The following is a 15,041-nucleotide window of genomic DNA, read 5'->3' on the forward strand; positions in this document are numbered from 1 at the left end:
CCAAGGCATTTTCCCTTCCCGTCCTCAAAGCAACGTCGAAGGCGGCTGTGTGGGTATCCCTAAAGGTTTATATTTGGGGGACAGGCGGGAGGGAAAACTGTTTTGATGAAAACCCAGCCGGCTTCGCTCCCAGCCTCTGGGGAAAGGGGACGCCGGATTTGCCAAGTCCAAGGCCGGATGGAACCAGGTGATCGCCCGGTGGGATCGCCTCGGACAGGCCGTAACGAACTGCTTGGACACACGGGACAGGCGTAGCTGAGGCCTGCCGGGAGCCTGAGCTGGGAGCCAGGCAAACAGCCGGTGGGAGGGGACCAACCCCCCACCCTGACTTGGTGGAGGAGGGAGAGGGGCAGCCCTCTACACCCCCCAGTCCCCCTGCATCGAGGTGCACAGTGCACCTGCTGTGCTTCGACCGGTGTAGCCGGATCCCCGGCACCTGCCCCAGCAGCCCCGGCACGTCCCCGTACCCTGCCTCCTGGCTCAGCGCCAGCAGGTCCAGTTGGTGATCCCGCCACACGGCCTCCAGCAGCTTGGGCAGCCCCAGGCCCAGCGGGAAGGGGCGCAGGAGTTCCCACAGCAAGGGGGCGAGGCTGACGGCCGCATCTGGGGACAGACACAAGCGCTCAGAAGCGGGACACATGGGAGCTTGGAGCCAGCTCGGATCCCAGAAGCCCTGCTCTACCCACTAGGCCCCACTCCCCTCCCAGAGCTGGGGCGAGAACTCCCAGCCAATGTTCTCTCTAATCTTTTCCATCCATGTGTGGAATAAATGTGCGTGCCAAGGCCTGTGTGGATGTGCACCACCAGTAGAAACAAAACACCTACTTGCGGGTGCTCTGCTCATCAGCTGGGCGGCATTGGAATCTCTCCAGCCGCTGTACAGGAGCCCGGCTGACAGGGAGCACTGCCCCCGTCCCCTCCCTGCTCTAACCACTAGACCCCACTCTCCTCCCAGAGCCAGGGAGAGAACCCAGGCATCGTGGCTCCCAGCCCCTCCCTGCTGTAACCACTAGACCTCACTCCCCGGGATTGGACCCAGTCATCCTGGCTCCCATCTCTCTGCTTTAACCACCTCTGTTCCCTTTGGATTTCGCTTTCTTCGAACGAGCAGGCCTCTTCGGCTGCTGGTGGGCCGGGTCCCCTCTTCCGGGGCCACAGGAGGCAGAGGATGCGGGAGCCGAGCGTGGGGCCGGCTGTGCCTGGCTGCTGCCGAGGGCCAGACCAGGGGGGCCCTCTGGGGCGGGTGCAGATTCATTGGCCAACGCTAGAAAGGGAGGAAAGGGAAGGAAGCCGCAGCCCGGGAACTTGCTGGCGCCGACCCGATAGAAAGCAGCAGCGGTGCGGGTCCGAGACCCAGGAGACGCCTCCCTTCCCCCTCCCTGCACCCCTGGCACTCCTGGGAGGAAAGGCGTAGTCTCTCGCCGCTCCGGCCGCCACCAGCCCGCGACAGACGCCGGCCTGAGCGAGCCGGGAGCCCGAGCCCCCAAGGGGGCAGAGCTGCTGCGCAGGAGTCGCTCTCCCGGCCTCAGGCTCTGGGCAGACTCCGAGCCGAGGGCAGGGATGGGGCCGCGGCCGCAGGGGGCCGCAGGGACGGTAGCGATGGGGTTGCCAGTGTCCGTCAGGGAAGCCGGAGGGGGCAATTCCCGGGGAAGGGGAGGTTGGGAGCCCCCGCTCCTCCCTACCTCTCTCCAGCAGGATACGGCAGTGGGGGCCTCTCTCCGGGGTGCAGACCTGCAGCCCGGGCACCTGGGCCAGCAGCCCCAGCACGTCCAGTCTGCTCAGCACCTCCACGTCCACCCCATGCTGGCTCCTCAGGATCTCCAGCAGCTTCGCCAGCCTCAAGCCGGAGGCGAACGCCGACAGGATGCCCCGCACCAGGGGGCCGATGGCTGCCAAGCCTGGGACGGACAGACAGACAGGTTGGGTGGGACGTCACACCCCTCCCACAGCCATGGAGAGAACCCAGGAGTCCTGGCTCGCAGTGTCTCCCTGCTCTAACCACTAGACCCCACTCCCTTCCCAGAGCCAGGAACAGAACCAGGAACCCTGACCCCCATCTCTCCATTTTAACCACCTGGGTTCCCCATGGATTTCCGTCTCTTGGAGCGAGCACGTTTCTTTGGCCGCTGGCGCGTCGGGTTCTCTCTTCCGGGGCCACAGGAGGCAGAAGGCCCAGGGTCCGAGCATGGGCCAGGCTGCGACTGACTGCCGGGGGGGGCCCGCCTGCGGGGGCCCCCCAGAGCTGGTGCGGATCCAGCTGCCAATTCTGCAATGGGGCAGGGGGAGGGGAGAGAATCTAAATCCAAGTGAAAACCACAGGCACGGGTGAGAGAGAAAGCAGCCCCAGGGCCGGGTTCAAGACCTCTCCCCCCACCCTGGGGAACAGATCAAGGCTGAGAAGCTGGTGCCACCCCCACCCAGCAGCCTGCCTAGCAGGCAGACTCTCCAATGCTCCTTGGAAGGAAAAAGGTCTCCCCTTATCACCCCTCCCCCCCAACTCTAACCCACCAGACCCCACTTCCCTCCCAGCTCCAGGGAGAGAACCCAGGAGTCCTGGCTCCCAGCCCCACCCTGCTCTAACCACTGCACCCCACTTCCCTCCCAGAGCTGGGGAGAGAACCCAGGAGTCCTGCTGGCACTGCCCCCTCCCCGACACCCACCACACAGCCTCTCCCTGTGCCGCGCCCCAGTGGCTGGTGGCCTGAGGGGGGAGGGGGCAAGACAGATGGACAGTTTGCTACACCTGGAAGGGACAGAGATCAGACAGCAGCCTCCCCCCCATCCCAATGCTCCACCCCAGTCCCACAAAAACCCTCCACCCCCTCTTTGCTTCTCCATCCCAACCCCCCTCTTTGCCTCCCCCCATAGCAGCAGCCCAGAAGGGTGGTCCCCCCCCCCCCCCCCAGCAGCCCTACCAGCTGGCTCCAAGGACTCCCACTCCATGGGGGTGTCTGTCGGGGGTGGGGAGAGGCGAGGTCTCTTTCTAGCAGGGGCTCCCCCTTCCTTGTCTGGCATGTCGCTGTCAGAGTCCAGCCCTGGGGAATCGGCGGCCACCACCACCACCTCCAGCCAGGGCTCCATGGTGCACCGCGGGGGCCTGGGCCAGCCTGGGCGCAGCTCACCTGGGAGGGAAGGACCTCATGAGCCAGAACCCAGGCATCCTGGCTCCCAGCCCCCCAAGTTACCCCCCCAAAGCCAGGGTACAACCCAGGAGTCCTGGCTCCCAGCCCCCCCAGTAATCCCCCAAAGCCAGTACAACCCAGGAGTCCTGGCTCCCAGCCCCCCCAGTAACCCCCCCAAAGCCAGGGTACAACCCAGGAGTCCTGGCTCCCAGCCCCCCAAGATACCCCCCCAAAGCCAGGGTACAACCCAGGACTCCTGGCTCCCAGTCCCCCAAGATACCCCCCCAAAGCCAGGGTACAACCCAGGACTCCTGGCTCCCAGTCCCCCAAGATACCCCCCCCCAAAGCCATGGTACAACCCAGGAGTCCTGGCTCCCAGCCCCCCCAGTTACCCCCCAAAGCCAGGGTACAACCCAGGAGTCCTGGCTCCCAGCCCCCCCAGTTACCCCCCAAAGCCAGGGTACAACCCAGGAGTCCTGGCTCCCAGCCCCCCCAGTTACCCCCCAAAGCCAGGGTACAACCCAGGAGTCCTGGCTCCCAGCCCCCCCAGTTACCCCCCAAAGCCAGGGTACAACCCAGGAGTCCTGGCTCCCAGCCCCCCCAGTAACCCCCCAAAGCCAGGGTACAACCCAGGAGTCCTGGCTCCCAGCCCCCCCAGTTACCCCCCAAAGCCAGGGTACAACCCAGGAGTCCTGGCTCCCAGCCCCTCAAGTTACCCCCCAAAGCCAGGGTACAACCCAGGACTCCTGGCTCCCAGCCCCCCAAGTTACCCCCCCCAAAGCCAGGGTACAACCCAGGACTCCTGGCTCCCAGCCCCCCAAGTTACCCCCCAAAGCCAGGGTACAACCCAGGACGCCTGGCTCCCAGCCCCCCTAGTTACCCCCCCAAAGCCAGGGTACAACCCAGGACTCCTGGCTTCCTTTGGGAAGAGCCCCACCACAGAAGACCCCAAACTGCTACCAAAACTGGAAAAGAACCAGGCCGCTCTCTGGTTCCCTTTATACCTTAGTCCCTTATGGGGCGGGACCTGAGGGAGCCAATCAGAGGTCACCCTCTGGTCACTGACCCTGGGGACTGGGGTCTTGCCATTGGCTGGAGTTCAGAGCCAATCCCCTGTTGCCCTCTGGGAGATCTAGGCCTGCCCTGTTTTCTAGGCCTTGAGTGAGGGAGGGGCCACTTATGGGGAGGGGAGGATACATTTAAGATGTGGAGGGGCATTTGCAGGGGGGATCCCTCAGTGGGGGGTTTACAGGCCTCTTGTGTGGGGGAAGGGTCTCTCAGTGGGGACACTTGGGGGTCAGAGAGGGCGTGGGGGGGGCAATGAGAAGAGTGTTAGCCTCCTTGACAGGGGTCCTTTGAGGGGAATGTGGGGGGAACTGAGGGGGAATATGAGGGTATCAAGGGGCACTGGGGACTCTGTGCTCCCAGAGAAGCAGCTATGTGGGGGAGGGGTGACAGATGTAGGAGCCTGGGGGATGTTGCAGGGGCCCACAGTCCTAGTGGTGCGAGGGTAAAGGAGGGCTGTCTTCTGGGTGCTGTGGGCAGAGTTAAGACCGTAAAGGACGCCTGGCCCCAGGAGTACCCAGGCCAGTCGTACAGTCTGGGCTCAGAGGCTGGCGGGGGGCGGGGAGAGGGAGCTTGGAAAGGAGGTGTAGTGGGCAGAGCAGGGAGGCACAGAACAATCCAAATATGGGGAGGAGGGGGGAAGGACAGATCTCGCGCCCCATTGAGGCTCTGTGGGTCCTGGGCCAGCTGGGGGCATTTCTGGAAGGGAAATGAGAAAGTAACAGGAGGTGCATGGACTTTAATTTCCAGTGCCCCCGGCACAGAGTTTAGGGAGACATGTTCTGCAAGGTATGAGGCACCCATAACCTGGTGTGAATGAAGCCTTTGGGGGAGGGGGGGAGGTATTCACAATATTCTGAGTGGGACGGAGAAGGTGACCGCAACCCCTAGCTTTAATTCTGCGCTTTTCCAGATGGGGAAACTGAGGCACGGGAGGCAGTGGGGGGACGATGACGACTGGGGAGCAACTTGCTCAGGGTCTACCAGCAGGCCAATGCTAGAGAGAGAGAGAGAGAGAGAGAGAGAGAGAGAGAGCTCATGCTCTAACCACTAGGAAATACTACACTCGTGTGGAACAGTGACTCCAACACAATAGGGAAGGTGTCAAACTGAACACTGGGCAGAGGAAAGTCTCTGTCTCTCATGCGCCGCGTAACACACACACACACAACAGCCCAACCCCAAGCCAAAATGCTACTTTTGATTTTGGAGGGGGCAGAGGAGGAGTCTGTGTCCTGTTTCAAACCCAAAGCAGCAGTGGTGTTGAAATGCTTTTGGGGGGGGCAGAGGTCTGGAGACATGGGGGGTGCGGGAGGCAAAGTTGGGATGTTTGAGGGGCTCGGAGCAGGGGGTTGGAGTGCGGGGGTGCAGGAGGCAGAGCAGAGGTCTGGAGACAGGGGGGGTGCAGGAGTCAGGGTTGGGGTGTGTTGGGGGGAGTCTGAGTGGGAGGGGCTGGGTTAACTTACCTAGCTGGAACCAGGCTCCTTTCCTACCCCCACCACACAGGAGCGGGGTCGGGGGCCAGGATCCCCGCCAGCCCCTCCTGCAGCAAATAGGGAGCAGGCTGCGGGGTCTCCTGTGAGGCTGGAGCCCGGCTGGATAGGGGCCGATTCCCCGCACCAGCATGCACCCCCTTCCTTTCACCCTCCTTAAGGTTCTTAAATGTAACATTGCTGAGTCCCCCCAGGCCAGGCAGGTCTGGCCTTATGCAGGTGAGTCCTTGAATTGTGCCTCCTTTGCTGGACAATGGTTTGACAGCCTGCCCGGGGGTTGGCTATGTTGCCTGTGGGGAGTTAATATCTACAGCAACTTAGCATCAACCCTACCACCCGCTTTCATAACTTCATATGCACGGAAGCCAGGCCTCTTTAGATGGAATAGGGACTTTCAGCCAACATCCCCCTCTAATCTTTTCCATCTGTGTGCAGATTTTTCCCCATCCATGCATGGAATAAATTTTTATGTGCACCAAGAAATGTGCACCACTAGTAGAAACATCTCTCCGAACTGTGGGTGCTCTGCTAATCAGATGGGCAGCATTGGAATCTCTCGGTCACTCAGGATACAGGGAACGCTGCTTTCAGCCAGTGATAACCTTTTCTCGCATACCTCACACAGCAGGCTTGATACACATCACAATTATATACAGATGACTGAGGAATATGGGGGTGTGACAGGGCACCTGCCCTGCACTGGCCCTTTTAGACTAGGACTCAAGTCCCGAGCCAGGGCTAGGAACAGAGAGGCCAGCTGAGGCTGTTTGGGCTAGGGAGAGCCCAGCTGGTAGCTATTCTCTGAAGCACTATTTGCCTGGAGGGGCCAGCTGAAGCTATTAGGGCGAGTGAGAGCCCAGCTGACAGCTATAAATGGAGAAGCAGGTCTGCTTAGGGAGAGCCAGTAGAGGGCTGACTGCAGAGGAAGCAGGAGCTCCTTGGAGGGAAACAAGCTGGGGATAGCCAGCCAAGACTCCCCTTGGCTAGGGGCTGGAGACAAAGCCCCTGGTCTGCAGGTGGATCATGAGGCCGACTAGGTATGCAGAGCTGTTGAGACAAATGCCAATGATGAGCAACCCATACAGACTGTAACTTGCCCTGAGAGGGGCTAGATGAGGGCAGTCAGGGGGCACTGAGGCACGGTGGGGGCTTGCACCCTGACGGGGGTACAGGGGTTTTTTGGAGCCAGGCTGAGAGTAAGCTTGATGGATGATCCCACCGCTGCCACCATTTGGCTGTCCCCTGTCACTGAAGCAGCTGGCTTCACCTTAGTTGGAGAAGGTGCCCAAGGGGAACGTGGCACTGAGCCAGCCTGGCCATTTCCCTGCAGCACCCGCTCCCCAAGTGCATTATGTGAAAGAACCTCCAGTGGTGACTTTGCCTTGCTTGGTTCTAGGTTCTGCAAGTCAAGGGCCTCTCTGCTCTAGCACCTTTAAGAGTTGATTTCTCCATTACATCACGGATTTTCCCCGCCACGGTGAGAAAAATACTGCAGAAGGGAGTGGATCGTTCATGCCGCAAGTTTTATTAGGAGAACAGCTGAAGATTCATTAAATAAAACACAAGACAAGAGTCTGCCGAGGAGTGCAAAAAATAAATATGTAAATAACATTTCCCTTTTCCTCAGAGCCATGATGTGGCTCAGCCCCTCTCCAACCAGCCCCACATAACACTGGGTGGGAGTGTGCCCCCAGAATGGACTGGGGGTTAGATCCCCAGAAAATGGAGTGAGTTCTAGATTTCCAAGACCAGAACCAGAGGGAGCATGTTCTAGATTCCCCACCAAAACGGGTGCTACATTCCTCAGGCCTCTGCGTAATTGAGTGGGTTCTAGATGTATCATTGCAGAACTGGCTCTAGATCCCATGGTGGCCGGACCAAATTGAGACTGTTCCAGATGCTGCCTACCAGAATCTGGCTGGTTCTAGATTCCCACGCTCCCTCACCAAGAGGAACAGCAGGCCCTAAAGCCCCTTTCTACACCAAGTGAGTTCTAGATTCAACAATTCATTCCTGGATCTCCTACCTCGGCTACCACCGCAGTTCCTACTAGAAAAGGGCGGGTTCTAGAGCCACCGCGAGGGCCGAATCCCAGATCAATCCCAGCTTTAAAGGAAAGAGTAAATTGTTCCATTTGCTCTAGCAAATCTGCTTGTGTCTCCAGGTGGGAACTGGCTGCCTTCCTTCTAGGGGGCTCTGACAATCCAGGCACTTCCAGCCCCCCCCCCCCCCGGAAGACTCCATCCAAGCCCATACTGATACCTGGCCCCTTGCCCCCTTCCTGGCATGCCCTGTGGGGCTTGCCCCACATCTGTTCTCAGCTGAAGACGTGGGAGCCGGGGCAGAATCTAGCTTCCTCTCCTCAAGTAAGAGAAGCATTTCAGACCTGGGGGAAGGGGGGAAGGGGCGGGAAAGGCACCTTTTCTACAATCCCCCCACTTATTCAACCTGACCTACCTTGCCCCTTGCATTACCCCCCCATCTCCCTCCCAGTTTCACACAGATACTGCCAACTCCCCCAGCCTGGCTCACAGAAGGACACAGGGGTCAGCTTTGTGCTTGGACGGCTTCCTCTTACTCCACATAAATGAGGTTTGGGGAGGGGGAATTGGGAGCAGAGGGGGCTCTGGCTGGATTGCTCCCTCTGGTGCCCCCCCAGCTTCCCACTGTTTGTAGGGAGTTGCCAAGCTGGGCAAAGCCAGAGACGTGGGTCTAAAGGGTGGTCTCTCCCTGAGGAAAGGCACGGCACCAGAGACACCATGCATGGGGGGCCATGCTGGCCCAGGGGAGACCACGGTTGTCAGGGGTTGGGGGGGCCGGAGAACAGATGCAGGGTCTGGCAAGGATGGCTCTGGGCTGGGAGGGCTGGTGGCAGAGTTAAGGCCGGTATCTGAAACAGCCACGTGGCCCAGGCGCAGCGGTGGGATGGGGGCGCAGGGGGGCCCCGCAGGGGACGGGGACGCAGACGGCGCCCGAGCCAGCGGCAAGGGGAGCTCTGCTACCAGTTCATATGGCACAGCTCCAGCTGTGGGTGTCGCCGCGGCAACGCCCTCCATGACAACAGTCTCCTCGGGGATGTGTCCCACGGCCTGATGCTCCAGTCCCGTCTCTGGGGGCCGGGCTGCTGCAGAAGCAGTGGGGGAGAGAAGGAGCTCAGCTGGGGGCCCCGGTGCCCCCCTGGGATCTGGGGGAGGGCGACGAGGAACAGGGGGTGGCTTGGAGCCTTCCGGAGCTGGGGCGGCCTCTGTGGGGCTGGCAGAGATGGAAGGAGAAATACAGACGGCAGCAGGGGAGGCTGCCTCTGGCCGAGATGGGGAGGGAGCTAGGGAGAAAAGAGAAGGGAATTCGCTCAGTCAGTGGAAAGCTCCTTAGAGCTTAGTGCCCCATCCTGAGCCCCATCCTGCCCCACACCCTGCAGCCCAGCGCCCCCTGCAGGGCCCCTGCTTTACCCCTGCAGCCCAGAACCCCCTGCTGGACCCCCGCCCCGCTCCCTGCAGCCCAGATTCCCTCTGTCGGCTCCCCCCCCAGTTCCCTGCAGCCCAGTACCCCCTGCTGGACCCCCGCCCCGCTCCCTGCAGCTCAGTGCCCCCTGCTGGGCTCCTGCCCTGCTCCCTGCAACCTAGCGCCCCCTGGCCTCTGCTCCGCTCCCTGCAGCCCAGAACCCTCCTGCCGGCTCCTCCCCCCAACTCCCTGCAGCCCAGCACCCCCTGCTGGGCCCCCACCCCTCTCCTTGCAGCCCAGCACCCCCTGCTGGGCCCCTGCCCTGCTCCCTGCAGCCCATAACCCCCCTGCCGGGCCTCCACTCTGCTCCCTGCAACCCAGCACCCCCTGGCTCCTGCCCCGGCCCCTTGAGCCCAGCGCCCCCTGCTGGTCCCTGCCCCACCCGCTAGTACCCCCAGCAGTGACCCAGCCTGGCCCTGCCTAGCTCAATACTGCTCAAGTAGTCGATGACTCCTCCCCGGCCTCCTGACCCAAGCTGCAGAGGTGCCCGCTCTCTGCTCCCCAGGTTCAATCCCCTCAAGGATCCTTCTGCCCCCCTGCCGCCTCCCTGCCCCCCACCTCATCACCCAGCACGTACCAGTCTCCTTGCTGGAGCCGGGCAGCTCTTGGGGGCAGGCGGGGTAGAGCATCGTCTGTACCCCCCAGCCCTCCACCCTCACGGTCCCCGGCATGGCCGCCAGCTGCTCCTTCACCGAGGCCGTGCCATCCAGGGGGAAGGGGTGGCTGTAGGTGGCCCCATAGGCCTGGCGGAAGTGGAAGAGGGAGATGCCCTCGGGGTAGCCCTGCAGGACCTGGGCCACGTTCCGTTCCAGCTCGGCCCGCTTGGCCGTGGGCGAGCCCAGCGGGGGACTGGCCGTGGGGGACAGCCAGCTGGGAGCCAGTGCGGGGCTACTCCGATGAGCCTCCTGGTAGGCGCCCCACAGGGGCTGGCTGGAGTGGGTCAGCAGGGGCAGTTGATCGTGGGTGGCCCCGGGAAGGGGGAAGTTAGGGAAATGGCTCAGAGAGGTGGCTCGGGGCAGGGGGGTGCTGGCATGGTGCTCGGGGACAGTGGCGGCCGGTGGGTGGCTCGCAGGAGCAGCCGTGGCCAGGTGGTGGCAGGAATTCCACAGCCTGGGAGCTGGAGGGAGAGGCGAGAAGAGAGGCCTGGTGAGACACCATCCCACGAGGCACCTGACCAGAGAAACATGCTGGGGCGGATTTTCCACTCACACAGAGCTCCCCCGAAGTGACCCGAGCCTGCATCTTTCAACCCCATCCCTGGGGACGCTGGAAAAGAATCAAGGCCCAGGGGTGGGGAAGAGCGTTTGGTTCTCCACCAGCCTCGAGCTCCCACCAGGCCCACCTGCTCCTTGGCGTCCGCACCGAAGGCAGTGATCCCTCAGGGAGGGGAGTTTCCTGCCTCCCATTTCTGGCCCTCTGGGCCAGGCCTGTTTACACAAAGCCCGTTCGTCATTTAGGGTTCCTCCCCGGCCCTGGTTTCTCCTGCCCCACAGCAGAGGCATGGTTTGCCTGGTTTCAGCCAGCTAACGTGCCCCACCCCAGAGGCAGCTGCATCCTCAAGGCTAGACTCTGCCCCCCACAGCCAAAGGGCATCAAAGCCAGAGCTGTGATTAAGCGTCACCATCTGTAGGTGAGAGTTAGTTTTTTATGGCGATAAAATAACAACTGGCATGGATGTGTAAAGAGCAAATCATGGCAAACCAGCCTGAGAGCTTTCTTTGATAAGATAACAAGCCTCGCAGATAAGGGGGAAGCGGTGGACATGGTATACCTAGACTTTAGTAAGGCATTTGATACAGCCGCCCTCCTTCTTATCAACAAACTAGGGAAATGAAACTGAGATGGGGCTACTCTAAGGTAGGTGCGCAGCTGGCTGGATAACCGTTCTCAGAGAGTAGTTATTAACGGTTCCCAGTCATGCCAGATATACTGGCATTAGAAAAGGCTCAGAGAAGGGCAACTAAAATGATGAGGGGTTTGGGACGGATCCCATATGAGGAGACATTAAAGAGACAGGGACTTTTCAGCGTGGAAAAGAGGAGACTGGGGGTGTGTCTAGACTACATGCCTCCTTCGACGGAGGCATGTAGATTAGCCAGATCGGAAGAGGGAAATGAAGCCGCGATTAAAATAATCGCGGCTTCATTTAAATTTAAATGGCTGCCCCGATCTGCCGATCAGCTGTTTGTCGGCAGATCGGGGCAGTCTGGACGCGATGCGCCGACAAAGAAGCCTTTCTTCATCGGCACAGGTAAGCCTCGTGAAACCAGGTTTACCTGTGCCGATGAAGAAAGGCTTCTTTGTCGGCGCATCGCGTCCAGACTGCCCCGATCTGCCGACAAACAGCTGATCGGCAGATCGGGGCAGCTATTTAAATTTAAATGAAGCCGCGATTATTTTAATCGCGGCTTCATTTCCCTCTTCCGATCTGGCTAATCTACATGCCTCCGTCGAAGGAGGCATGTAGTCTAGACACACCCCCAGTCTCCTCTTTTCCACGCTGAAAAGTCCCTGTCTCTTTAATGTCCACACCCTAAGGGGGGATAGGATAGAGGTCTATACAATCATGAGTGTCATGGCGAAAGTGAATAAGGAAAAAAGATTTACTTGTTCCCATAATATAAGAACTAGGGGCCACCGAATGAAACTAATGGGCAGCAGGTTTAAAACAAATAAAAGCAAGTTCTTCTTCACGCAGCTCATTGTCAACCTGTGGAACTCCTTGCCTGAGGAGGCTGTGAAGGCTAGGCCTATAACAGGGATTAAAAGAGAACGAGATAAATTCATGGAGATTAAGTCCATAGATGGCTAGTAGCCAGTATGGGTAAGGAGTGGTGTTCCTAGCCGCTGTTTGTCAAAGGCTGGAGATGGATGGCAGGAGAGAGATCGCTTGATTATGACCTGCGAGGAGTCCTGTGGCACCTTATAGACTAACTGAAGTGTTGGAGCATAAGCTTTCGTGGGCAAAGACCCACTTTGTCAGATGCATGCATCTGACGAAATGGGTCTTTGCCCACGAAAGCAGATTCAGACCAACATGGCTACCTCTCTGATACTTGATCGTTACCTGTTCGATTCACTCCCTCTGCGACACCTGGCATTGGCCACTGTGGGCAGACAGGGTACAGGGCTGGATGCACCTTTGGTCTGACCCTGTCTGGTCATGCTTATGCTCTTATGCTGCAAGGGCTAACAAGTGGGGTTCTGCAGGGTCCAGTTCTGTTCAATATCTTCATCAGCGATTTAGATGGTGGCACAGAGAGGATGCTCATTAAGTTTGCAGATGATACCAGGCTGGGAGGGGTTGTAAGTGCTTTGGAGGAGGGGTCCTAATTCAAACGGATCTGGACAAGCTGGAGAAATGGTCTGAGGTCAATAGGTTGAAATTTAACAAAGTGCCCCGTGTAGGGCGGAACAATCTGTGTCACATGTACACAAATTGGGAAATGCCTGTCAAGGAAGGAGCTCTGCAGAAAGGGATCTAGGGGTCACAGTGGATCACGAGCCAGCTAAGTATGAGTCAGCAGTGTGACACTGTTGCAGACACACCCACACACCCCATTCTGGGTTGCATTAACAGGAGTGTTGTAAACAAGGCACCCGGAGTCCTTCTCCCCTTCTGCTTTGAGCTGATAAGGCCCCTCTCTCTCTCTCTCTCTCTCTCTCTCCCACACACACACACACACACACACACACACACACTTCAGAAGAGATGTGGAGAAATTGGAGAGGGTCCAGAGAAGAGCGACAAAGACAATTAAAGGTCTAGAAAAGTAAACATGAGGGACGACTGAAAGAACTGGGCTTGGCTTAGTTTAGAAAAGAGAAGATGGAGAGGAGACATGAGAGCGGATTTCAAGTATCTAAAAGGGTGTCACAAGGAGGAGGGAGAAAAATTATTCTTGGCCTCTGAGGCTAGGCCAAGAAGCAAGGGGCTTAAACTGCAGCAAGGGAAGTTGAGGTTGGACATTAGGAGAAACTTCCTGCCTGTCAGGGTGGTGAAACACTAGAATAAGTTGCCTAGGGAGGTTGTGGGTTCTTCACCACTGGAGATATTTAAGAGCAGGTTGGACAGACACCTGCCAGAGCTGGTCTGGATGATGCTTGGTCCTGCTGTGAGGGCAGGAGATGGGACTTGCTGACCTCTTGAGATCCCTTCCCGTTCTAGTGTTCTATGATTTTTGAGGGGGCGAGAGAGAGAATTTGCCTGAGGTAGATGGCAAAACCGGGAATAAAACCACTAAACTCCTCCCCTCTGCTCCCAGAGCCAGGGGAAGGCCCAAGGAGTCCTGATACAGATCAGTCCTGACAAATCACTGTTGCGCCTGGTAGTGTAGCCAGCACCTGCAGTGCGGTCCATGCATTTCCCATCCCCACCAGGGAGCAGCCTCCTATCTCCCCACACTAGGGGCAGCCCCCTACACCCTGCAACCATACCTGTGTTAGCAGCCTCTGACGGCTGTCCTTCGGGCGGCACCTCTTTGCGGCTCCGGCGGGGCCGGTGGCGTCTCTTGGGGCGCTTGGCCTCCAGCAGCGGGTTGCAGGCCAGGTGCCGGCACCGAGCCTTTGTCTCCTCACCCTCCTCGTCCAGAGTCACCAGCTCCTTCATGTCGCCCAGGAGGTGGCGCAGCGAGAGGTACCCGTGCCGGGCTAGATCCAGGCGTCGGCTGTGGTGCTGGTAGAAAAGGCCCCCGAAATTTCGCAGAGGGATGCCCCCTGGGTGGCTCACCAGCAGCTCCAGCACGGCCCCCTTGAGGGCCAGCTGGGCGCCCAGCTCCAAGCCCTCCCCTGCAAAGAGAAACAGCTGTAGGGACTGGGGGGCTCCCAGGGCACCTGCTGGGAGGTCCCTCCACTGGCCACCAAGGGGACTCTGCTACGGAACAGCAGAAGGGTGGGCAGGGACACAGCCGGGATACCGGGGTAGATGGGCCCCTGTACCAAACAGGGAGAAAAATTCCCAGCACACAGGGCGCTGCAGATCAGGACGAAAGTTTTTGTCGGCAGTGGGCAGCTGGGAGGGGGCAGCCCCTTCCCAACCACTAGGCTCCACTCCCTTCCTAGACATCCTAGTTCCCTGCCCCCCTTGCCCCGACTTCCAGGACAGATCCCAGGCATCCTAGTTTCCAGCTTCCCTGCTCTAACCACTAGTCCCCTCTCCCCTCCCAGATCCAGGGCAGAACCCAGCCATCTTGGCTCCCAGCTCCCCTGCTCTAACCACTATCCCCCTCTCCCCTCCCAGATCTAGGACAGAACCTAGGCACCCAGGATCACCTCCCCCACCCCCACCAGCTCACCTGTCATAGCCAGAGGCAAGAAAGAGCCCCTCCTGGGAGCGTAGGCTGCAGCCACAAGCAGCTGAACCTGAACCGGAGGGAGTTCTCCCATGGGGCCCTTTGGAAACTAGGTTCTTAGCCCCACCCCTCCCTCCCTGCTTGGGCTGGGCTCCTGTTAACCCTTCGGGTGCTGGCCCCAAGCTGCAAAGCAGAAGCTGGCAGCCAGGACGCCTGGGTTCCACCCCAGATGTGGGAGGGGAGCGGGGTGTAGTGGTTAGAGAGGGCTGGAAACCAGGTGGCCTGGGTTCTATTCTCCACCAGGGTTTTGGGGGGTGATTTGGGGCAAGCCATACGGCCTCTCAGGGAGTTCTCTGCTAGCCTGCCTCCACGCAGGGGCCCTGCCAGTCTCTGCTCCTTCGGGGGGGGGGGGGGGGGGACAGGATTATCCCCTCCAGAGTATTCCCCATCCTCGGGAAAACCAAAATCCATCCCCCCACACTCCCTGCACCTAGGTTGATCTGTCCAGACCACGGTCTTTACAGGGGCAATGAGAAAGGAGTAGGCCAGCCCCCCGCCCCCGTCCCGTC

The 15,041-nt window shown here is 59.6% G+C and overlaps 1 protein-coding gene across 2 annotated transcripts; it reads right to left on the reverse strand.

The window, feature by feature from the left end:
- Positions 1-62: 62 nt before the first annotated feature.
- Positions 63-14,631, reverse strand: LOC112543921 (uncharacterized). Of its 2 annotated transcripts, XM_075915034.2 has the most exons (7): positions 14,476-14,631; positions 13,619-13,969; positions 2,916-3,122; positions 2,075-2,266; positions 1,683-1,898; positions 1,073-1,264; positions 63-603 (listed from the first exon to the last, which is right to left on the reverse strand). In XM_075915034.2, the coding sequence occupies exons 1-7, from the start codon at positions 14,564-14,566 to the stop codon at positions 68-70; spliced, it is 1,785 nt and encodes a 594-aa protein (XP_075771149.2). In that variant the 5' UTR covers positions 14,567-14,631; the 3' UTR covers positions 63-67. The 2 variants fall into 2 exon arrangements, with proteins under 2 accessions (XP_075771149.2, XP_075771151.2); XM_075915036.2 differs by lacking the exons at positions 63-603; positions 1,073-1,264; positions 1,683-1,898; positions 2,075-2,266; positions 2,916-3,122 and adding exons at positions 7,189-9,002; positions 9,759-10,298.
- Positions 14,632-15,041: the final 410 nt, after the last annotated feature.

This window comes from Pelodiscus sinensis, chromosome 18 (assembly GCF_052426305.1).
Source record: "Pelodiscus sinensis isolate ZL-2025 chromosome 18, ASM5242630v1, whole genome shotgun sequence".
Taxonomy (NCBI): Eukaryota; Metazoa; Chordata; order Testudines; family Trionychidae; genus Pelodiscus; species Pelodiscus sinensis.

Excerpts from the sequence above, each read along its gene's own strand:
- LOC112543921 (XM_075915034.2), bottom strand. The coding sequence starts at position 14,566 with ATGGGAGAACTCCCTCCGGTTCAGGTTCAGCTGCTTGTGGCTGCAGCC. Across the intron at positions 3,123-13,618 it reads GTCAGAGGCTGCTAACACAG|GTGAGCTGCGCCCAGGCTGG; the intron begins GTATGGTTGCAG and ends CTTCCCTCCCAG. Across the intron at positions 2,267-2,915 it reads GGAGTCCTTGGAGCCAGCTG|AATTGGCAGCTGGATCCGCA; the intron begins GTAGGGCTGCTG and ends GCCCCATTGCAG.